Source organism: Taurulus bubalis (genome assembly GCF_910589615.1).
Source record: "Taurulus bubalis genome assembly, chromosome: 3".
Taxonomy (NCBI): domain Eukaryota; kingdom Metazoa; phylum Chordata; class Actinopteri; order Perciformes; family Cottidae; genus Taurulus; species Taurulus bubalis.
Window position 1 is genome coordinate 15,512,031 of NC_136591.1, and position 25,490 is coordinate 15,537,520.

The 25,490-nt window shown below is 43.5% G+C and overlaps 2 protein-coding genes across 2 annotated transcripts in view; one reads left to right on the top strand and one right to left on the bottom strand.

Moving 5' to 3' along the window:
* lrch4 (leucine-rich repeats and calponin homology (CH) domain containing 4) overlaps positions 1-16,964 on the bottom strand; it is a 40,336-nt gene extending 23,372 nt beyond the window's left edge. Inside the window, exon 1 of the mRNA XM_079215076.1 lies at positions 16,710-16,964. Coding sequence (XP_079071202.1) covers positions 16,710-16,881 — 172 coding nt within the window. The 5' untranslated portion in view covers positions 16,882-16,964. The remainder of the gene's footprint in view (positions 1-16,709) is intronic.
* A 6,946-nt stretch (positions 16,965-23,910) lies between these two features.
* On the top strand, positions 23,911-25,258 carry LOC306733673 (histone H2A.Z). Its single transcript, XM_079214952.1, has 5 exons — positions 23,911-23,993; positions 24,252-24,329; positions 24,446-24,559; positions 24,647-24,776; positions 25,053-25,258. Exons 1-5 carry the CDS (start codon positions 23,991-23,993, stop codon positions 25,112-25,114), a joined length of 387 nt encoding a protein of 128 aa, XP_079071078.1. The 5' UTR covers positions 23,911-23,990; the 3' UTR covers positions 25,115-25,258.
* The last annotated feature ends 232 nt before the right edge of the window (positions 25,259-25,490 follow it).

The following is a 25,490-nucleotide window of genomic DNA, read 5'->3' on the forward strand; positions in this document are numbered from 1 at the left end:
GGACAGAGGATGACGTATGTGTACAGATTGTAAAGCCCTCTGAGGATTTTTTATTTGTGATTTTGGGCTACACAAAATAAATGGAATTTAATTCATAAAAATAAAACCTAAGACCTTTGACAGTCCCGACCCAAGGTCCACTTACTAGCTTTTTCCCGAACCGTTCCCTGCGTCACCCGGTCTTCGTCGTGGATGGACCGGGTGTTCGGTTGTCATGAACAGCTTGAGCCTGATTATCAACGCGTTCATCTCAATGACAAATGAGAACCCACTGATGAAGCCCATGCAATACAGGAACAAGCAAGTAAATGAACCTTGTTATTGGAGAGTTTTAAAAAACAGGAACATGGAACTGATCCCACTGCCGATAGAACTGCCTTTTTTTTTTAACCTTAAATGTGCAATCATTCCAAACTGTGAAACAAGCTGAAGGTGTATTAACCATGGCAGACTGTGAGAGCAGCTCATACAGCCTTAAAAAGTGTTGCAGGATTTCAAAGGATCAGCGGAGCGAGCACGATTGGTCAGAGCACGGCACTGTGTCTAATTACAGGTCAGCATGGGATGGAGGAGGATCCACTTCAGCCACGTACGTCACTGCTGACCCACTGACCTCTACATCTACACAAAAGGTAAGTAGGACTTTAGCAAAGTCTCTTAACAGAAACCCCCGTTAAAACCTGTTTGACAATTCTGTGTAAAAACAAAAGGAAATACAACAACAGCAGCAGTCTCATCTTCCAGATTGTGTTGCATAAGCTGGGGCCTCACTCAGTTCAACACACTGACACAATCAGTCTTCAGCCTGCTGCTCCAAAGTCTCACTTCCTTCTGCAACCGAGACTACACGTGTACAGTTTCACAAGTTTGAGGATTCTTTGCGTACTTATTCTTCCAGTTGGACATCATGTAGACCGACTGTTTGGCACTTGTTACGCACAATAACACAGATCTTATGTTCTAAAAGGGCTTCTCCTGTGAGCGGCCAGCGCCATCAGAAGCTACAGTCTTCCTGTCACTACGCGTCTCTGAAGGCCAACGTTTAACTGATCAACCCGTTGTTGCCATGGTGTCAATTGGGTGTGGTTCAGTGCATCAACAGACACACATTGCATCACTGACACATTGCGGTGCTAATCGAGACACTCTAATGATCGAGCTGTGTGCTCACACATCTGTGTCATTGGGAAACAAACATATAATGTCTGAGTTCACCAGACAGTGCTCGGCGCTTCTCCCCATCAACCTCAAAAGAACGAGTCTGCTTTTAGAATGTCCATCAGGCTTTATGGGTCTGAGCAGAGTCATTATAATATCTGCTCATACCAACGCCGGTCCCATGTGGACCTAAATTACACCGCTGCACAATCAAAGCTAGAACCTGACAGTGACAAATAGAGAAATCAAAGAAATAGAACCCCAGAGGCTCAGTATAGTCAAATAATGATATAGTGTACATAGCAGGAGAAGATATGCAGTGTTGATTCAAATATTATCTGGGACACTGAAATAAAATCAGATTAAATTGTAGCTGCGAGAGAGAAGACGTATCACTCTGATGTTGGTACTACAGAAGCATTCAGGCAGCACAGTGGCTGCAGAGAGATCTTTAACTCCACAACAGCCACGTTGTATTTACTTCCGTCTGCCCGTTTGTCGTTTTCAGCCGGAGAAAGTGGAGGTTGGCTCCAGCTGAAGAGGAGAAGCTGCAACGTGAACGTCGGTACGCTGCTCTTTGCGGGTAAGAAAGACAGAGGTGAGACAGAAGGCTCCATCATCACACCACACTAAAAGGACAGCGGTTTTGCAACAGCAGCCTGAGGTGCTCAGCTCTCTTTATCGACGCCTTTAACACAACCTAAAATATAAGGAAAATTGCAAGCCTAAAAAAAAGGTAGGGCTTTTGCGCTGAGCGGTGAAATACTTTGGGATATTCCCGTTTGTCTCCTTTCCCCCCCTTGTGTTTTCCTGCTTACCCAAGAAATGCCATGAGAAACAAAAGGGTATCAGGTGTCTGAACGCCTCACCTGCTTGAGGGTCGGGACTGACTTCTAAGGAGCCTTACGAAAGCATCAACTGTCTGTATTTTTTCACGAAAGACAAAAGGGTAAAAGGAAAAAGAAAATGCAACAAAGCATGGGTTGTTTATGTTACATGTGAGCAGCTGATGAAGATCTAACCCCTGGAGAAAGACAAAGGAAAGCAAAGCCATGCTGTTAAACTCATGCTTTTCTCCCTCAACCCTGGTATGCAGAGAAGAGGAGGAAAGGGGACAAAAAGACACCCCAAACCACGGGGAGCTGCTTAAAGCTCATAGCTAGAACGTGTTTGCACTCACAGATTCGAGCACTCACTCTTATGTGATTTACCTATAAAGACGTTTGAAAATGTCCTGATTTGGTTACGTTTGTCTGAGTTCATAAACTGTACCTCTATCTATCCTAACAAACCATGTGGTGATGATGAATTTCAAAAGCGTAAGCGTCTAAGTGTATTCCATGTCTCACTCAGCGTGACTCTGAAGAAACAGGGGCCACGGGCCTCCCTGTGTGCACAGAGGCAAAATGAGACTCATATCCTGCTCTAAGGAAAAGGGGTGAGGTTCAGAGGGAGGGGGGGTGAGTGAGTAACGAGCAGATAATACCAGCAGGAGGGTATGGACAATGGAGCCACCAAAACACAAAGAGGCCGACCGAGAGGATGCCAAGACAACGAAACCCCCGAGAGCAGTGACTCAACAAAAAGGAGAGCTCTTCCATAGTTTAAATCCACGAGGCTAAAGGGGCTGCTGGGAAAAGACCTGTCTCTGAAAAGCCACAAAGAACTGAGTCATAAGGAGAGTGCTCTGGGCGGCCCTCAGACACAGCCTGTCCAGTATATTATGTGATAATAGGCAACATTTTAAAGATATAAAACAGGGATGCACTGATTCCACACTAATGCCAAGCCGATACTGGCTCAAACAGCTGGATCGGGTATCGGTAATAATGAGGCCAGAGTATTACTATTACTATTATTATTATTATTCATTCAATGTTATATTATATATTTTGAAGATTTTCTACCTAGTTGGATCGGATTGGTACTCAGTTTTGGTGGAAAGGAAAGGAGCTCATACACTGCTCATTCCAATACCCTTTACAGCCACCATCTTTGTTCTGTTAGGCCAAGCAGCTTATGGTGGCTAACACTAGTTCATGTTAGTTAGATAGTGTGTCCACTTGATTCATTTTCTTTAAGCTCATCACACGTCTTGGCCGCTGCTAAACCCAGTGTGTTGCCCAGCTGGCTAGTAACAGCTGTCCGTCTGCTGTATGATCGATGCAACAATACAAACATGTTTGAAATCAGCGTCTTTCACTTAGCTGCCACACCTTAACAGGACTTCAGCTCACAATGCAGTCTGAAGCTGTTTGGATTTATTTCAGTGTTGCCAATGACAACACAACTCTGCGTGTGCTGTAAGGCAGGATGTGGTGGTGTTGATTCCTGTTACAGTGTTAGTTACAGCTATGAGAGTTTGCATTTTACTCAGAGCTAGAGGAAGTCGTCACTCTGTATCATCACTTGCAGATTGTCCCAATCCAATCAAAGGAAATGTTTGGTGAACTGCACCTTGACCAGACAATCAATATCAGCTCAATGCAGATGCTGATTATTCATGGTAACACATTATGTAACAGGAATTCAAAACATTCACAATTTAAAGTTCAAGTGGTAGCTCAGTTAGTTTTCTACCAACTCATGACTAAACAGAATCCCTTTACGTGGCTGGACTGCCTGAACATCTGATGAGTCTTCAAGGTACCTCCCACAAACTATTCAACACCTTCAGATTACTACTGGTTCCCACTGAAGCCCAGATATAGTCTAGCTAGCCTACAACACATACAATCTGTGAGTCCAGTGCTGTTAAAAGTCCCTTTTCTGTTTTGTTTTTTTACATTACGTTAAATGCATGAATATACGAACGGTGGGAGAAGACATCTTGTTTCTTGTCTAGCACATGATCAACATGCTGTTGTGACGAACCGAAAGCCCGCTGACTCACGGAGGTAACAAGACCCAACATGTGAAGAAGGAGGTTGTGGGTTAGAGGGACATTCCATCAGTTTTGGTGGCAGGTTCCCCCGCCCTCCAGTCTTTGTGCTCAGCGCCGTGAACCATCTCCAAGTCCTAATGGTGGCACGCTCACTTTTCGAAATACAGATGTGTTCCTTTATTGCTTGAGGCTGAGTATCGTCCAGCTATCATGTTTGTTAAAACGATGGCATAATTCTTTCTCCAAGCAAGTCAAACAAGTAAAGATATATTCAGGACAGATTCATATCCTCAACAGATGATAGGGAGGAATCCTCCTTTTCTGATAAATTCCCCTTCCTCCCTCCTCCTCCCTCCTCCTCCTCCCTCCTCCTCCTCTTCCTCCCTCCTCCTCCTCCCTCCTCCTCCCTCCTCCTCCCTCCTCCTCCCTCCTCCTCCCTCTCGTCCTCCTCCCTCCTCCCTCCCCATCCCCCCTACTCCTTCTCCTTCTCCTTGATGGATGGATATTCTGGAGCTGAAACTTCTCCAACTCTGAGCGCTACGGAGTGAAAGGTGAGAAACAGGCAAACACATTCAGCAGATGGTACAAGTGAAAACGTGTTCAAATCATCATGGCAACGGCTATGCATGCACACTGCTGTAGTGTCAAATCGAATTTCAGTAAAAAAAATAATAATAATAATACAGTAAATAGGGTATTCATGCCTATCCAGCAGGCTTACATTTGTTTTGGGTATAAATGGTGAGATGAATTAGTTTCGGTACAACACTGAAATGGGAACCATTAATTAGGTTATAGTTACAGATCAGTGTGTTCTCTATGAGATACACAGGGGGGCCAAGTGTATTATATTGGAAGAGTTACTTCCAATTAAGTAGGAGAGGGCACCAAACACACATGACAAAAGGCCAAACTACACCGAAACGCCTGGAACAAGATATAAATATTAAAAGAATCGGTCATCTCTCATGACACGGTGAGCTCTTGCAGAGTTCAGGGGCCACGCTATCAGGGGACACTGATGACCTAAGACAGTAACGTTTGGTTTTAATAGCTCAGCAATGTACTTTGTGGCTTTCACCAATAACATCAGAGTGTCAGAGAACAAAGCAAATCTTTTTTCCCCAAGATAAATACTTAAGGTTTAAGCTTTTTTGATGGTTTTTATAAGACCTGGTTTTTGGAGGTGCTGCAGCCCCCTCAGCGCTCCTACATCCCACATCCATATTAAATAATAAAAACATGCACGCTGTGTTATTATTTTTTTTTTTAAAAAAGGTCATAGAAAATAAATTATATTTGTATTAAACCGTATTTGTATATGCTTCACGCCTATCTAATTCATACTTGTATGTATCGTGCTACAATTTTGTGGCTGGTGCGGAAAGACTTTTTTGTAACCTAAAAGATCAGAATTTGTGTATTCAATCCTATTATTATTATTGCTGCTATTAGTACTAGTACTACTAGTGCCCCTTCATACAGTTTCCACACACAATGTATGGTAATGAACATGCATTCAACTCTCATTTGACCCATTTTAGCCAGACTACCGTCACGGGTTAATCCCTGGTCATCACAGTTCCCACAAATCTGGTCCAACACGTCGCTGCTCCATTATACCTCAACTTGTATTAATCTGTCATTCACTTCATTCAAAGGAGTGCCTGTACTGTATTTGGTCTGTTACAGCGACATCTAATGAGTGATCTGAAGTAACTAAGTACATGCAGACACAGACCATGTCAACCCCTCCGAGGCCTCGTGTCTCCTCTATCGTGCTCCAACTTGCTTGGTGAATCGGCCATCTGGACACCAAACACTGAGGAACTTAATGGAACTGCTGGGTTACATAAGACAGGCAGGGCCTGGCCTTTCATTATTCACCAGGCAGTCCACTCCACACCATGGGATTATTTACACACACACTCTTATAGTGTTACATTGTGTTGCGAGACAAATACAGAGCTAGGAGGAATGGGACTGAGGCCCATTAACTAATGGCTGACTGCTGGGCCTGGAGCACACAGTAGCTACGGCAGATAAAAGGAAATAAAGGATGTGGAGCCCCTTTCATCCAACCATGTCCTGGTTTCAAACCCAGCCTGGGACCGTCGGTGTGGGTCAGCTGTCCCCCAGCCTCTATCATCCTGTCTGTCTATGAACTGTCAAAAGTTTAAAACAAGTGTGCTGCTCAGCTGGATTCCCTCACACATTGTCCTGCTGCCAGACATACTCACTAGACTAGCGCACCAAATGTGGCTTGATCCGCTGCTGAGACTAGTCCCAACATGCAAAAATGCATTATTTTGTCCAGTTTGTGTAACGCGTGTTAAAAGCTAAAGTTGACGGCCATTAGCCATGCAGCGTCAATGGTACCAACAGCTCCGTATGTACTGATGTGGGCCAGTTTCGTAGGTCATGTGGTCCTGGCCGTGCATGTGGTTCCCCTGTTAGTAGCAGAGATAGAGAAGAAGCTAGCTTGTATCGCAACATGGAGCGTCTACACATGTAACTATGGTTCACTGAATTCTGGATGTTTATTCTTCCCAGGTTTTATCTCCATGTTTTATTAGCAGGCCTAGCCCTTCTGGAAAATTGTGATGAGCAAACAATGACTCCCAGTGCCGAACCAATCTAACAGATTACAGCTCACTGCTTTCAAGGGTGATATTGAATGACGATATTGCTTTAAGAAACACAAGGATTAAATTATCGTTCCAAAAACAAACAGCTGAAGCGAGAGACAGAAGTAGATAGAAGTATCTATGGACCGGAGAGGCATATGTTGCAACAGCCATAAGAGTGTTTGTGTTGTAAGCGCTGTTACACAAAATGAACTGTTTCTTTTCCTTGTACCTGCTAACTTCCCTGCCTGGCCGTACTCTGTTGGATGGTGAGTTTTAAGACTGGAGCGTAGATTTGTGGTGCCTACATCTTTAGTCCCAACTTGTTTATTGCACAGCTAAAAATAAAAAGTAAATCACTTCTCTGGCTCTCCTTTTTTGTTCGGTTAAAAACCAAAGAATCTGCAAAAAGCCGCATTTTCATTCTTTTTGCTTACAAGAGCGAACATCTCTCTTGCTGGAGTTAGGGCTACATGGGTTTTAATGGATGCACGTGGCATATTGTTGTTGTTATGAACTACAATCAAACGGTGAAGCACAGAGAAAGCAGGAAAACTAGCACAAAATTCCCAGGCGAAAAGCTGTTGCATAAAACAATAACCATTATCATATAACCACAATGTTGAAAGATAATCTCGTCATATGGCTCAAGCGCCAGCGTCTGTGAATGCTGCTCACATCCAGATGCCTGACAACATGCTAACCACCTCATGACTCGCAAGAAACAACTGCTATGGCAACCGTGGAGCAGCTTCTGGCCCGTGGTCGCTCCTCCACACACACATCCAGACTCCAGACCAAGCCATGTATGGCCCAGTGCATGCTTGTTGGCAGACTGGTCGTGTTGTCCTGCAGCCCGTCTCTGCCTTCTCTCTGGTTACCTCCCATGGGACTGAGGAGGGATTCCCCCTCCCCACCAGCTGCTGTGCTCCGAGAGAGAAAGAACGAGAGAGAGGAACGCTCAGACAACACAACTCAACATACTGTAAATTACAGCGTATTGCAGCCTCATTTAGAGGGACTGGTCCCTGTTATTGCAACACAGCATGAAGACGTCCACACTACACGACGGGGGGGGGGGTACTATATAAATACAAGCCATGGCATTCACTAGCTGACACCAACAACGTGTCTTGTATTTATCGGGTCATGAAGGATTCCTTTCGGTTTCTCCATGAATATCTTTTTAGAGGAAATAGATCGATCCGGCATTCTATTTTCTGTGACATTTATGAACTGGATAGAATCGGGTGGGAACATGTTGGCTGACAAAGTGTGGAGCAATCCGAAAGTACTCCGAGACGAAGACAGACAAAGCAGAAGTGAAGGCTGAGCGAACAGGCAGCCCACATCCGCAGCAGAGAGGAAATAGAACACACACACACACACACACACACACACACACACACACACACACACACACAGTAAACAAGCAAAAGAAGGCAACGGTCTTATGCACAAGTGTGCACACACAAAACCAGGGCTTGTTCAACTCGACCATTAACTGACAGAACAGTGTAGTTGTGTAGTTTCTAGCAGCCTAACCAGAGAGCTTTTCAGCAACAGACTTAAAACCAGGCCATTGTTGTTGTTTTTTTGCGGGGGGGCAGAGGGGGGGAAGCACTGCACAGGTCACTACAGTGTCTTCAGGTTTTTACCATCATTAAGGTAATACTGTGAACCCATAGAAATGGTTTGAATTTAAATTCTGTGTGTGGAATGTAGATACAATGAAGATGTATTTCCTTTAACACAGGAAGTCTCTGACTAACTTGGTTTCAAACCGTTACAAATGACTGAAACATTAGAGAGCAGGAAGAAGGAAAACAAGACTGGAGGCCCCATATTACACACAGCGGAGCAGACGATGCAGTTTCAGACCGACACAGTTGTCACTTTAACACACAGTGCAAGTAGCAAATGTGATTGGTCTTAATATGAGGCGTGATCAGCAGCATAAGAGGCACATTGCTATCTTGAGGTAGCAGAAAGATTGCAATATTGACCAACAAAATCTGGTCTAAAGTCAATGGTGCAGTACTTTCCTGCAATATAAATCTTGTATTATTAAAATGAATAGTTAAACAAGCTCACACTCTGTTTGTTGCACACAAAGAGATGCACAGCAGCCCTTTCCTCTTCAAATTAATACGCTATCGCTGTCAGTCTAAAGTTTTTTTTTTTTTTTTTTTTAAATTGGATGAAATATTGCTGGACGGCCGAGGCTCCACCGGCCAAGCTGTGCCCGTAGATGGCCGGCTTGAACGCTTTCACTACGTGTACAAGCAGATCTGCTTCATCAGCAGAAACCCGCTTGCTTCTCCAATAAGCAGCATCCGCTATTTAAATAGCAATGAAGGGAATTGAGGATGACACTGAGTGGTTCAATTCATGTTACACTCAAACTATGATCAATCAAGAGACTAAAAACAACCCCTTGTGCATTATTATGCACCATTTAACTCGGACACGCCCTAAATGCACTTGATCGCATGCTAACATGCTCACGCTGGCTGTGTTTACATGTCGATGCTCAGCAGGTATAATGTCTACTATGTTCACAATCTTCCTTCCTTCCTTCCTTCCTCTCCTTCTTTACTGTCTGGAGGTGTTTGAGTGTCCTTGTCCTTTGGGCTGGTTCCCTCACTACCGCCACTGTTGTGCCAATCAGTTCCTCCTGCTGCTAGCTGCGTGCAGTGGCTAGTCCAGAGCTCTCGCCTGGATTCCCCAGATTGTTAAATTGCCGTAAAGACAAGCAGCTAGCTTGGATGCTAACTAGCACTAAACACTAAGTACAGATGATGCTGATGGGAATGTCATTGGTTTTGCAGGTATTTGGTCATAAACCAAAGTATTGGAGGAATTGTTGCCCTGATGATTATGTGAAAAGTCAGAGGAGGATTAAGTTATGAGTTATTCATCCTGAAGTGGACTGACTGACTCACCAACATTGCCCTCCTAAGTACCAGGACGCTAGCATGGGTCAGATGTCCCACAACAGCACATGATAAAGTGCAGACAAACTCCCATGGCAACAGCAGCAACTGGCAAAGAAGAGATACAGATACACAGCCCTGTTGCTGAGGAGAGACACACACAGTTGTTTTGAGGCAAATTTACTCTGGAAACATCATCAGATGTGGACCTAAATAAGCACAATCCTCGAAGCAAACCGTAAAAGTCACAAAGAGGGATGAAGATGGAACTAGCATTTACTAGCTACTAGCTATCTGCTCTGGTAATGGACTCGTACTTGTATCGCGCTTTTCTAGTCTTCCGACCACTCAAAGCGCTTTAACAGTACATGACATCATTCACCCATTGATGAGAGGAGCTACCATGCAAGGTGCCACATCAGGATTATCAACCATTTATACACCGTAGGCGCAGCTACAGGAGCAATTTAATGACGCTTTGAGTGGACAGTCCTGTCTCTTGGTTCGCTGTTCTCGGAGTTGTTAAAGCTCTATTATGCACCATGTTTCCGTTTGTTTGCACCAAAATAAGGTCTTGTCTCAGACACAACAGAACAACACATTTGCCATGGGACTTGAATCCATTGTAGTAGCTGAACACAGCTGTCAGCCTTCACCATTATTTCTGTTTTAGTGTTTTGTGCCTCAGATCTGATCAAGCTAAACAATACAAACCATGTGGAAAATGAGGAGTCGGATATTTGGTATGGTGCGTGCGTGCGTGCGTGCCAGCTACCCTCCTGCTCCCAACAACAAGCTCTTGTCTCTCACATCCCCAGAGGTCATATGAGACTGGAGGTCAATTTATTAACTTTGTGGCCGTGCAACAACATTTTTCATGTTGTTGGTCCCGGCCGTCCTTCTTTAATAAAAGAAAGAGCTCAATATGTAGTTTATTACTAAGAAGAATGTGCCGATCCCAATCAGAGTTCTTTAATATTGAGAATCTAGAGCCTAAATTAAAAAAAATATTGTAATCCATGGAGAGGAGAAGCAGTGTGGAGGAGGGCTAGACAAGAACTGGCATCCTATACATCTTTTTTTTTTTTTAACTCCAAGAGTCTCTGCTTGCATTCTGCCCTGCTGCTTGTTGGCGTATCATGAACTAAGACTGCTGGCTGCTTTCTTTTCTACCTTATTTTGTGTGCTCTACACTTCACTTACTCACAATGCATTTTTACAGCAGACGCTCCCGGAGAAAAAGAACTGAAGCAACTATGTGAGGAATGAATAAAACTGTGTGAGGAATACATAAAAATGGAGAAAGAGAGGAGCTCAAACCCCACCTACTTTCAATTAACACACATCTGACCAACCACTGCTGTGGGCGTGGCTGTCAAATTGTTTTGTAAAGTCACAGAAATCGTAGGACACAGCCTCTCCCCTAATTCTGCTGTTGGACAGCTGGGTTCAGATGCTATTAGATTATCTGACAACACTTCTTTTGAAGCATAGTGAGGCCTCAACAAATGCTTCCACGCATGTCGAGCATCACTTGAGGAGCCTCCTGAATTTGCAGCCGAAAAGCCATTAAAGCGCTCATTAATCATTTCCACTGCAGGCTCATCGTTTTCCCACTTAGAAGAGAACAAAGCTCAGAAAACTGGAGGCATCCAAGCAAAAACAAAGAATGTCAATTATTGTATTGCAGGTCATTGTAGTTGAATAGATTTTTACAAATTTTGGCCAATCGATTAGTTATATTAGGTAATGTAATAGTCAATTAGATGTTTAAGTCATATGTCAAGCAAAAAAAAAAATGTTTTCTGAAAGCTCTGATACAGACTTCTATCAGATATTTCAATATCATGAAAGTGCCTGAAAACCAAACAAACAAGAATGCCTCATACCAGCCAAAGTCTGTCCTTCAAGATAACTGAACCGTATTTTAATAGTGTTTATTGTCAATGCACTGCCAACCCTCAGTCACACGGTGGTGTGAAGTTGTCCAATGGAACATGTCCTCTTTATGACAAAGCTTTCTCACAGACTGTTAGAACTCTGAACACAATACAGAACACCAACTTTACTGTACGAAGACACTGAATGTTTGTCAGAGGTTTTGATTCTTCTCTCATCATCATTTTTGTAGGTCTGTTGTCAACAAAACATCATAGTACACAAGTAATGCTCTTCTACTTCATTTTGCACACATATTATCATCAATGAACAAAATAAGAAATGGAATGAAAGTGTTGATATTTAAAAGATGCTGAATAGCAGGGCTCATTCCACAGCTTCAATCCAGTAACACAAATATCACTGCTTCAAAACCCATACTTGGCATTAGCATTGAAGCAACGGCCTGAGGGTGATCTGTGCGTGTTCACTTGTGAGTCCACAAGGTGCACAGCACACACAATAGCTGGGCTTTGTTCCCCTCAACCGCTCTGAGCTACCGGGAAATACTCTGGGGGAGGCGAGCCAAGTCTCCTTCTTTGTGTGTGTGTGTGTGTGTGTGTGTGTGTGTGTGTGTGTGTGTGTGTGTGTGTGTGTGTGTGTGTGTGTGTGTGCGTGTGCGTGTGCGTGTGCGTGTGCGTGTGTCTGTGTGTGTGAACCTTTGACCTTCCTGAGGGAAGCTGCTCCAGTGGGGAAGAAGGGGGGCTGATGTTATCATAACACTGCTGCGCCTCCACAGCCTCATCTTATTCCAGTTCAACCATCATATGTATGTCTGTCTGTAATATCCTGCCCACTATGACTCACTCTGGAAATAAAATGAGCACCATCTTAATTCCTTTTTTTATTCTAATTATTGACTGTTTGACCAAATTGTGGACATCTGAAGTGAACTTCTAATTTACTGACCTTGATTGTTGTAGCTGTTCTCAGATTCATTATATTAAATTAACATGTCTGTAAGAGGTTGCTTCAGCTCAGTGGTGTAGTTCTCTGGCATGCACATAGATGATGTCGACAGTGTCACCATTATCACCAACCCTCCCCACGGACAACCAGTTGTCAGCCTGTGTGCTGCCTGTGTGCTGCCTGTGTGCTGCCTGTGTGCTGCCTGTGTGCTGCCTGTGGAGCACTAAACACCTGAGAGGCAACAAAAACAGGTGAGAGCTGGATGGAGAACATTTAGATAGATTTATATAGAGCTTTTCCTCAGGAGTCAGCTACAGAACTAGAAAAAGTCTTGATTTCATGCTGTTGCTTATGGCAACAATTAATTTATCTCAATGTAACTAAAAAGCAACAATATAAAATCCATGTTCTACTTTGATAGGAAAATAAGTGATCACATGAGCAGGACATCCTGTTTACACTTCCTGTTTCCATGGACATGTGACACATGAGGTCATGACAACACAGACCCATGGCCCTGTGAGGATGCAAAGACGGCATTGTGAGGAGCAGCTCAAAACAAATATGATGTGTTCAAATCAAAAGGCATTAGGTTTGGGTGATATAGCTTTGTGTTATATGATAGTAAACTGAAGATCTGTGGATTGGACAGAATCAGACAAAGTAACACATTTGAAGATGTCATCGTGGGCCTCAGGGAACCGTAACAGCCATTTCTCCACGATTTTATAAAACCAAACGATTGATAATTTGATCAAGAAATTAGCATACCAGCGCCCAAACTTTTTATTTTACTATAACAACTACACCGGGTACTTTTATCAGATCAAACCATTTCATTTTTCTGTACACTGTCAGGAGGCCGTGGATAAACAACATCAGCGCATGCTCGTTTAACGCTGCATTAGCCTTCTAAAACTAGCTAGAACTGCCCTTCTTCTTTATACACACAACAATAAAGAGTAACTGACGGTCAGGGACACTCCTCAGCGTGGCGGGGATCATTTCATTGGTCACCATTACACCTGGTAATCTATTGGTTGGGGAATTTTGACAGGGTTGTTGCACACAAATAATCTGAGAGCAGACGTTTTCACGAGCACACAGAAAACACCCAAGTGTGAAAAGAGGGGCTGAAGCACTGGATATCTGTGCACAACGATGTATCTGTGGGGAGGCATACAGCTTGAGCAGAAGCAAAGCAAATCAGATTACACGGACAGGGTTTTGATGGAAAGCATTACAAAATCTTAAGTGACGATTACGATTTGAAAGACCAATAACATTAGTTGAAGCATTCCCAATGTATGCCGTCAAATTGTCCAGTCCCTGTTATATTCAGCAGCCTGGTTAGAAGCTCTTCCAAACTTTACATTTGGATACATTACATGTAGAGATGGTTAAGCCTCTCTTTGCTTTAGCCTCACTACAGACTCCACCAATGGAAACACAAAGCATCAAAGATGCTACCTGAGGTCCAGTCCACCAGGGCCACGTGACTGTCCCGGGAGCGCTGATCCACTACCCAGCCTGCTGCTGGCTGATGTCCGCCCACAGGAGGTGGGTCTGGATGAAATAGAACTTGGCTGGATCAGTAGATCAGACACCGTTGGGCCTACATCAAGCAGAGACCTGGCTCAAACAAAGCATCCCGGACCGCCGTGTTCCGTGTCAACAGAGCGCAGCGCGCCGGTGGAGGACGTCACCTCCAACAGACCTCACCTTCATTGTTTCAAGAAATAAATACTCTAATTGCAAATTGTCTCCCGTCTTATTTTCAACAGTGTTTTCCCTTTTGGTACTTCAGGCTCATGCTCTTTGTTCCGTTCCAGCTCTTGCCCTCTCCCTGACTAGCAACTCTGTGCTGAGCTGTGTGCAAAGCAGGAAAAGAAGAAATCATGTCAACACCAAAAGGACACTAAGTCATTACTAAACATTAAACTGAATCCAGCTATCCCAAAACTTGATCATTATCCTCAGAAACACTGTGTATGCTCCCAAAGAGCTTACGATGAGTTAGTAATGCATCAGATTCCACTCAAGACTCTCAGACAGGTTAGCTGTATGACGGAGCTGATGTGATGTCTGGTGAGCGTAACGAGCAGGTATCTCAGAGAAACTGAGAGCACCTCATTACTCATTCTAGACATAGACAGCATAGGTGCTGCAAAAACATGTATTCAAGACTAAATGTCTACAATTGTGGCCTATGGAGGAGTACAAGCCTAGAATTAGAGCGGAATGAATAACGGATGAGTCACGATGAGGCAGTGTGAATGTCAGCCACCGCCTGTTTCAATTTTCAGAGGTAAAGCCAAGGCTGAGTGAGAAGATGAACACATTCCATTTGGACATTTTTGGATGATATTTCTTGACATCCCTCTGGAATTCATGACTTTTGCTGTCTTTAAATTCAAATTCTACTTCAGAATACAATGTCCAGTGAAAAGCCTGGGCCAACAAGATCTGGTTCTTGTTGAAGACCTTCTTATAACAATATTTTGACATGATTAATACCATTATCTTGATAGTCAATTAGTCGTTTTTTAGTTTAAAAAAATAAAATCAATAGAAATTCCAAAAGTTAACTGAACTCTACTCTTTTTTTAATGTTGCCGGCCTCCACTCAGCAGTTATGCACGACCCATCAGACACTAGTGCCTCAGATGGGACGTTTTATAGACAAACATATTACGTGATTCATTCATGTTGTCCTGTGGCGTATTATGACGAATGCAATACGTGAAGGAGTTAGTGTTTAAATTTTGCCAGCTTGTAAATGTGTACACCAGAACAGCCAAACCAAAAATCGACCCAACTCTCATGGGTCAAGCTTCAACTTCTGGATCCTACACTTCCCATAATTCATATCAAACAGGCATCATTCCACCCAACTTGCAAGATAAATTCACAAAGCCTCAAACATGTCGCCAGTTTCTTATGCAGGTTTTCCCAGCTTCCCTTATGACAACACTATGACATCATCCAGGTTATTTTGTAAGACAAAGTCATCTTCACAGGCTCAGTAAAACACACGATGAGTAAGCTGTACGGTGTAGGCAGCTATTGCCCCCTTTAAACCTCACTTTGAGAACAGTTCGGTTGTTCTTTCACGGACTTGCCAAGCTGGATCATTAGTTTATCACTGAACCTGCACTTGGACAGACACAGCTATGGGATGTATTCATCACCTCCATAGTCATTGGGGTTGGGTTGCTCCAGTGGCAGGTGCCTGTGCGTGTGTGTTTATGTGTATGCAAGGCCTTCTCTTCCCACAGGGCCTGGACCTGGGTTGTTATGAGCAGATGGTCATAATTACCAAAGCACCGAAAGCAGGAGCAGAGGATAGGGGGTGCTGCTTTAAAGCCCTGCCTAGCCAGATTGATTTCAGCAACCTGGATGGGGTAATCCTCTTTTCAACGAGGCGAGGCTAAGGTAGTTCCCTTTAATCCACACCTTTCTACAACGTCCTGCTCAGCCTATGAAGAGACTGACACACTCAGAGGCAGTCCAGGAAGCTGCTCGCTGAAAGGTTGCCATGTCGTTACACTCATCCATCAAAAACAGAACAATACGAAGAGACACCAAAACCACTGTTCAGGCCAAAACAGTACAACCGAGTTCAACCCCACACGGGGACTAAAGCTCTCAGGTTAAGTCCAATGCGCTTCAACCCTAAGCCGAGGTGTTGAGTAAGAGGAACTCTTTTTTTGGCTTTCTTTTCTCCTTTGAAGTTAACTTCAAGAAAAGACGTCAAGCTTCTTTTAAAAAGCTGGGAAGTCATGTGGATTTGCTTAACGAGAGCAGTAACAGCCCGTAAAAGAAGCCTCCAGTCCACAGAGTCCACGAGCAGCGACTGTAGCGTTGGAGGTAGAAGTCTGCTGCGCACATGCTAACGGGCACTGTGGGTAAAACAGACTAACGGTATGGCCACTGTGATGCATCCTATTCTGACTGATTTAAGAAAAGGCTGATGGGGCAGCCACGTGCGGAAATAAGAGGGGGCTCGTGACGATTTGAAAGAAGTCTTAAGTCATCATGTCCGAGGTACACAGTTGTGACAGCCATCGGGACTAAACTAAAGTGCGGAGTGACTTGGGGGTGTCTTGTGAAACGTGTCGGGCGGAGGGACGACGTGCCTCCTCCGTTAGAAGAAAGAAGCAGGTGGCGAGAAAACAAAAGGCGGTTCTCGTGGTTACAGCTAGCTCGCTCGCGCTGCTTTGGAAGTGAAGGGAAAGAGTGAAAAAGCAAACCGACCTGCGTGCGTAATGTCGGACAAGTCGTAGTTCCTGGCGCTGCGGGGAAACTCCTTCAGCTTTCGGTTGGACAAGTTCAGAGCCCCGCTCGCGGCAGCCTCCTCGAGCGCCTTCTCCACGCTCCGGCTGGCCGCTACGGTGGCAGGCAGCTGGGCTCCATCCCCAGCAGCCATCAAACGTGCAGCTCTACCAACCTCTTTTACTTTGTTGAGGGCGTCCGCTCCACTCTCATACCCCGAAGATTGCTATGACCTCCTACAACTGGGTGCGCTTCTCGTAAACTTCTTTCAAAGTACAAAAGTAAATCCGAGAGAAATCAGTTGCCGTTGTGATTGTGTCTCTCACACAACGGGAGCTCTCGTTTCCACTAGTCAGCGAGAGCGGTTCAAGCTGTCAATCTTTCAGGAAGTTACGTCAAGCTGGCGAATTTACGGGAACACTGTGGCTGTCCTTCAAAATAAGAGTGCACAACTTCAGAAGAACGTCACAGTTTTGATCACACTGTTCCGAAACATTGATTACAGCTCTGTACATCGCCATCTCTTAGGTAGAGCAGATGAAACACGTGTTTTTTTTGTTACAGAGTACAACTGAATTTAACATATCGTGACCCAGTACCTAAAATCATGTTTGACTTACTTGTTATTGTGGACACATGTTTATAAAATGATAGGATAAGATAATCCTTTATTAGTCCCGCAGTGGGGAAATTGCAGGATTACAGCAGCAGTGCACACAAGAGAGACACATAGTAAATGAAATGGTATCATATATTTCATGCCAATAGAGCAGATTTTAAACTTGTTAAGCTGTTATAATACAACATGAAGGTAGGAAGAGGGAACTCCTGTGATGCAATAAAACACATTTTTGTTGGGTCAGTGTTTGCCTTTCGTTGATCTTTTGGGAGGGATTTTTCAGCGACATACAAAAAACTTTATTGCATGGGTCCAGAATTTTTAATAATGTCCTATGAAATTTCCTTTGAAAGAACTATGTATTCTAGTACTCATTATTCAATTCAATTCAGTTTATTTTGTATAGCCCAGAATCACAAATTACAAATTTGCCTCAATCTAAAACCAAAATGAATGCAATTTGAGGAAAATCGGACATCCGTCAGGCTCCCACACTATCATCCTTCAAGCAAGGCCTCAAAACACACCTCTTCAAACTCACCTTCACCTGCTAACCCCTGCTCCCTACCCTCCACTATAGGACTCATTCCGTTGCAGTTTCTCCAGTTTTATATTTTATCAACATTTTTCTGTTTGTTTGTTTTGTTTTCTCCATTGTCTTTCTATTTTTTGTTTTGTTCTGTTTGTCTCTGTCCTATGTAAAGCATCTTTGAGCATTTTGAAAAGTGCTATATAAAATTAAAGTATTATTATTATTATAAAATATAATCCAACAGCCGACTCAATGAATACAATATGAAAATTATTCCTTACTTTCTCTTTAGCGAGTTTTGTTGCCTATTTTACATTTTGTTTTTGTAGTCCCAGCCGGAAGTTGGCTCAAACGACCAGTTTTTTGATCTACCTGGCTTTCGGAAGGGTGCAGCCAGCGCGACGGAGCGAGTAAGAATGGGCGTGGTCACAACGCGAGTATTTTGACTGACGCTCATGGGGGCGGGGTCTCTGCCTGCATATTTATTCAAGCTTGAATTTTTGAAGAAGCGGTGCTACAGACATAATTAACACGTGAACCAATCATGAAGCTGTGTGTATGCTGAGGCAGCGGCCAGGTGATCCAATCAATGTCTCATTTACATCATGAATGAAAGCTCATGTCAAGCTAACTGAATTATGTGCAGTTGTTGTTAATAAACTACTACTTGTGTGTGTCCGCTGTGTTTGTGTGTCTGAATACATGCACGTGTCTAAACGGACATGAGTTCAAATGCAGCATCAGCAGGACTGCATGCCCCCAACCCTCCCATGAGGTTTATAACCCTTATTCGTATTATTCCATTCTTTCAGGAACAGCTGACTCCTCTCCTACGCACGCGCACGCACGCGCGCGCGCACACACACACACACACACACACACACACACACACACACACACACACATTTACATCCATTTCCATTGTCCCCTCCTCTCCATCCTGCATCCATCCTTCTCCTCAGCTCTAGTGTCCTCCCTCCCTCCTTCCCTCTCCCAGCATCCCATTGGACCATCTGTCAAAGTCGCACTAGTTGTCCAGCTGCGACCGAGGCAGTGTGTGTGTTGGGGGTGTAGGGGTTAACTTTCACTACATGCAGTTGTAAAATCCATTACCATTCACGGTTAACTCAATCTGCCCACTGTATTTGTCTGAGATTGTGGTGAAAGCATAATACCTCCCCCCACCCAGGGGGATGCTGGGATATTGCCTGCTCTGCTATTTGTAGTTCTCCTTTGTTTGTTGGTTTTCCATCTTATGAACCTATAACGATGGAGGAGCAATACAGGGCAGCAGATGCTGTGTGTCGAGTAACTCATAATGCATATTCATTATTAAAGAACATAATTAAATAATCCATCAGGGCATACATATTGGCCATACATGGTAATACAGCACTGTGGCAAGTACTGAAGGAAATAAGTTGCATCCTATCCACTGAAATGGCTCGTGTCACGTTTGAATGTTGCGAAAGAGTTTGCCGGTTTTGATTATAAGGGTCTCTGTGGTACGAGGCCACTGATTTAAAGGCCCCCCTGTGGAGGGTTTTCCTGTCATTTAAGCTTCTTTTTTTTTGCCAATTTGCCAATTCCAAATGCAACTCCAGTCTATGTTTCTTTCGACCCATTCTTCTGTGTGTGCCTGGCTCAGATCTGCGAGTGGGGGTTGAAGGGTTTATTGATGTGCGTTGTGGTGTTCTTCCTGGCAGCAGCGCCGCTGCTGGCTGCTGGTATGCCACTTTTGTTGTTTTGGCATGTGTCAAATCTGAGTGGTATGTCACTGTTGTTCTTGGTATGCTGCTGCAGCCCCGAGGATAATCCGACCAGATCGCACATGTGGTCAACCCAAGAAGAACGAACAGCAACAGTGGCGGCAGCAGGATGATCCACCAATTAAATCAAAAAGAGCAGCAGTACATGTTTCCTGCACTTCACACTTCCACCCATAACCCGCGTCAATTCACACACACACAATACATGGATCCAACGCAGTCAGATCCATTATAATTTGGAGGACACGGAAGAGAGAAGACTCACGAGGACCTCCAAGCCTTGTTACCTGTCACATTGTCTTTTCTGAGGTGCTTCATACTAGCATTTGGCAAAAGACTGAAACCCACACAACTTCATTGTGGTTAGTCCGTTTCCAAAACGCAGACATGACCAACATCTCGTTTTTGATAAAAGGAACATTTTGACAGATTAATCACTCAATTATTTCAAGTTTACCAAGGGCCACTGAGCGCTTTGGGAACCAAATGGTTACAGTACATATAACGACTGAAGAGTCCAGGGTTTGATTCCTACTGACATGCCCCTCTAACTCTCTCATGTCTACACTGACCTCTGTCCAATAAGAGCCAAAATGCCCCCCAAAAAATCTTAAAAACATACGGTGGCAGAGCACTAACTTGATCAGATGGCTAACAGAAACTATAGGCCAACGCCACATGTGCAGATGGAAGATAGCAGTTACATTTTGAATGACTGCATATCTTCCCTGCTGTTAGTCAGTAGTTTACTTTTTTTTAATAACCGATACTGTAAATGTAGATTGTATGGACCCAGTAGAGGTGAAGGGCTGCCCTGTATATTTCTTTGGAGCATGTGACCAGCTATTACACACATCACCTTTAAATACACGCATAAATATGAATAAATAGCAGCCTTGGTAACTTGTTTATATAGCAGCTGACCTATTATGAGGGTATGAAAGCTACTGAGAAGGAAATGCTATTGTTTTCAAGTAATAATATGTATATTAGAGAAAGACTCATGTTGGAAATGTTTGCTAAAATTTTTTTTGTTGATGCCACAGAGCAACATTGTGAGTATACACGTATTAGCTTAATTTAGAAGAGATGAGAAGATTGATATCAATCTCATGCATGTGTGTTCAGTGGTTTCAGGATGTGGTTTAGCCTAGCTTAGCATAAAGACTGAGAGGAGATGGAAACAGTTAGCCTGGCGTATCCACTAACAGCTCTAAAGATCCTTGATTAACACTCTTTAGTTTAATCTGTACACAAACAGAGATGTTAACTATTTCCTGACAAAACATTCTAATGACGGCATTACTTTCACCCGTTCACTTCATCCAACACTTTGGTCCAGCGGGATCTGATGGACAGAGCAGCTTCTATGAGCTTCAGCTTTTTGTATCCTGAGCAAATTCCCGATGTGGATCATCTGGTTTAATACGAGATGACCCACACACACTTGATCGTCCTCGTCTCCGGGACGAGACCCAACACAAGCTTCCAACAAAAGAAGCACTGCAGTAAAGTAAAGCTTGCTAATGAGTGTGAATATTCATGCTCTTCATTGACCCACATACTTTTGGAACAAGGTCATCGGTTTACACTATGACCAATGATTCACTTGGATTAGTGGATAGGATACATTGTATTATTAGAAAGCCGGTGTCTTCACTTGTTTGCAGATAGTGACCCAGTAATCTATTCTCAGTTGAACAGCTCTGGAGACTTTTCCCACCTAACCTCTTTTTCCCTTCTGTTTTTGTTTTTACTTGAGTTCCAGCAGCCGGAGTGACATCACAGTTTCTCATGCCCTTTGTCCATCCCTTCTTCCTCTGCGCTCTCCCTCTCTTCCTCTTCTTTCCCCCCAAGTGGGCTGTAGAGACATCGTTGGTTTCCTGTCACTTCGCTCTCAGGTGCAGGCAGATATACATCCGCTGATCCTCTCTCAACTTCATAAACCAGTACTAGAGCTGTCATGAACATGTTGGACACTTGTCTGCGCTCCACTGACACTTTGAGCACATGGATGTACCAGCATGTCTTGACTTCACAATAGTTTGGAGCCAATCGTAGTGCAGTGATCGAGCAGAAGTCGAGCCATCTCGTGTCAAGCAGTTCAACGTTTGAATACATAGATGGATTCTGGATTTTTAGGGGTACATGTCATTTTAAGAATTTTTTATATGGTAATTTTATGTAAATGCCTTCTAAATTTGACTGAAGATGATTTTTAAAGAGATAGCAGCCTTTTTGGAAATATGTCTGTGAGCTGAAGTCACAATGTGGAAAGATCCTATCCAACAATATTATATCCACCGTAAATGTAGCACTGAGCTGAAAGTGACTGAGAGGGAGAGGAGAGCGAGCGAGGAAGAGGTCAGGAGAGAGAGTTACTGCTGAAAGGGGAGTGCGCCTGGGAATGAATGGTATGAGATTTAGACGTGACCAGCCCACCACCAGCTGCGCATGTTGTCCCACACACACACACACACACACACACACACACACACACACACACACACACACACACACACACACACACACACACACACACACACACACACACACACACACACACACAGATTGTCTTATCAAGTCCTGACACCCCCGGCTGGAGCCTGTTACACATTAAGACTGCAGTAAATTGAAGAGGAGGCTGACATCTCATGGTTTCATAACTCCTCCAACTATATGTCAGGCTAAACTATAACCGCTATGATCATCATCTACAACTAACCACTAATGGATGGAAACCAACGAGGCCTCACCCACTACTGTTAAAACAAAACGTAAACCGACTGTGAGTTAATAAATGAGTAGATAAAAATGTTTTACCTTGTCTTTGATCCATTATAGGTCATACATTTTATATATATATATACAACAAATACATACTTTATATATTACATATTACATATTATTAAGTTTAATGACTTGTTCTCAACGTATATACAAAGAAACAGACAAATAAACTAAAAATAAGGACAACAAAGTCGAACAGAGGAAAGCATAAACACTTAACTACAAATGTAAATATATACACAAAAGTAATATATATATATATATATATATATATATATATATATATATATATATATATGAACATAAAACCCAACAACAATGACAAATATAATATTGCATTGCATCTCCACAAAGCGAGGAGACTTCAGAATCAGAATCAGCTTTATTGGGAGGTAATACAAAAAAACAATGTGAGAAAGCAACTGTGTCTGGGGCGTGGCACTCTCCAAGAAGCCCCCAAATACATTAAGCTCAGGGGACCCGAAAAGAGCTCAGCCTAGTCCAGCACCTCTGGAAATATGGACTATTTCTTTTGATTGTTTGGCTTTACATCGTGAGGTTGCTGAAAATATCCCACCTAATTAAACCAGATGAGTGAAGCAACGAAGACTTTTTCTGCATCTTAAACTAGCCGTGACGTTTATTACTGTAACTTGCAGTGAACGTACAGTGAAGTTCAGTCGATGGCTTTAGAGACAATAATGCACGTACAACCCTGAGCAGTCACTGCCCACATGTGGCCTCAGTAAGAAACTACAACAGGACAACAACCAAGCCATGAGTCCAGCGTTCATATCCATGGAAGAGTTTATAGAAGTGGAAACAGATAGTTTGGTCTCAGGGTTGTGACAGCAAGTGGCTCCTTTTAGGAGAGGGTTGCAAAATAAGTTTTGAAGTAATGCAATCAACCAACAGTTTTTAAATTATTTAAATGCTACATTTGTTTAAGAGGTTTTTTTTATGGACATAATGCATTTGATAAAGAAACTAGTTTTTTAGTCATAACATAATTGTGATTTGCACACAAATTGTTTCCAATAGTTGCCGCTTTCCCCTCTAATCGTAAACTGTGTCATTCTGATATAATTGAGCAGGCTTCATTAAGTGGTCCAGGTAATAGGCCCCATACATACATGTCCACACTGAAACTGTAGTGTAAACTTTTCATATATTTTCTTTCGTTTCTAAATCAAATAAAGGAATACATTATACCTGAAAGAAAACGTTTTCAGAGTAGACTAAACGTGTTCTTTCATTACGAAAAAGTAGACGGTAAAAGCCTGTCTACACTACATTACCCACCATAACTGGAACGAAAATGTACCACATTTCCCGAAAAGCGAGGTCTTTACTCATTCATTGGCTGAACGCCAAGACAGGAAACATATGACGAAATATGATTGGCTTGGGCGCTCAGCTCAGTTACCCGGATGACGATCGGCTATATATTTACGGGACAAATGAGGGCGGGGATTGTAATTCAAGCCACCAGTCGGCAGTAGGTAGCGAGACACTCGGTTTTGTGCTCCAGCGATTATTTGTGGATTTTAAATATGGTAAGTGTACAATGTCTGTTTAGCGGCATTACGAAACGGCAGACTGTGACTCCTTGCGGTCTGTTAGCAATACATGTTGCTGTTTTAGCTTTTGTACTAGCTTAGCGTGCTAGCTAACTTATCGTCACCGGCTGCAGTGGACGAGCAGCAGCCGGGGTACCGAATGCAGAGAGGATTGGTCTAATTGTCCACTTTTTTAGGGAATGTCATTTCACGGCAATGCGGTCTGACGACTGCAACTGTATCCGTGTGTTTCAGGCCGGCGGTAAGGCAGGGAAAGACTCCGGGAAGACCAAGACGAAGGCTATCTCGCGCTCGCAGAGAGCAGGACTGCAGGTTAGTCAGCTGTGGCTCACTATGTTGCCCAGCAGGGGCCACTCGGCTGGCCGTCGGGCCGGTGAACCTCTTTTGTTTCCCCTCACCAATGTCCGCCACCCTCCTTGTCGCCGCAGTTCCCAGTGGGTCGTATCCACAGACACCTCAAGTCCAGGACCACTAGCCACGGCCGAGTGGGAGCCACTGCAGCGGTGTACAGCGCGGCCATCCTCGAATACCTCACGGCCGAGGTAGCGCCGAGCTCATTCGCTACTCCTATTTCCGGGTGTCGCCGCTGCTGTTGTCTGACCCCATGTGTTGATATCGGTTTGTTCCAGGTGCTGGAGTTGGCGGGAAATGCATCAAAGGACCTTAAGGTGAAGCGCATAACACCACGCCACTTGCAGCTCGCCATCAGAGGAGACGAAGAGCTCGATTCTCTGATCAAGGCCACTATTGCTGGTGGAGGTAATGAGACTGTTCTGCTATGAGAAGTGCAGTTATTAAGCTTTGAGCTCTACAAATGTATTATAATTTAACTCTGCATGACTGAATACACCCACGGTCCATTATAGTTATCATGGACTAGGCACTAACAGCCCAAAATAACTGACATTAAGTTTTATAAAAAGATGTCTCGTATCAGCGGTCTGGTTGCCTACATTTTCTGATTATCCGCTAACTTAAACTGCTCATGCTTTACTTGTCTGCAACTCTATTAATGGCGCGTCCATTGTTTCCCAGGCGTGATCCCTCACATCCACAAGTCTCTGATTGGCAAGAAGGGCCAGCAGAAGACGGTATAACCTGAAGTTGTCTGGAGTCGCGCCATCTCAGGAGGAAGTCTGCATCAAGTGGTTTAAATGTATTTAGATTAGAACACCGTTCCAGTTGTGTATGTTTGAGCTTTCATTCACTCACCTGGGGTATTTTTAAAAAGTGGCTTCAGAGAAGCGTTTTTTTTTTTTTTTTTTTTTTTTGTTGTTGTTTTTGCTTTTTTTTTTTTTTTTTTTTGGCTGTTTTGGTTATGACTTTCTTTTGCAGCATACATATGTTCAAATGGTGTTTTAATAAAGCTCTTATTGGGCATTTGCAGTTTGTTCTGTCCGTTCTTGCATTTTGTGGGCTTATTCCCGTTATTTCTACGCAGTAGACCTTCAGCTGGCTTCTCCAGTGTGGATG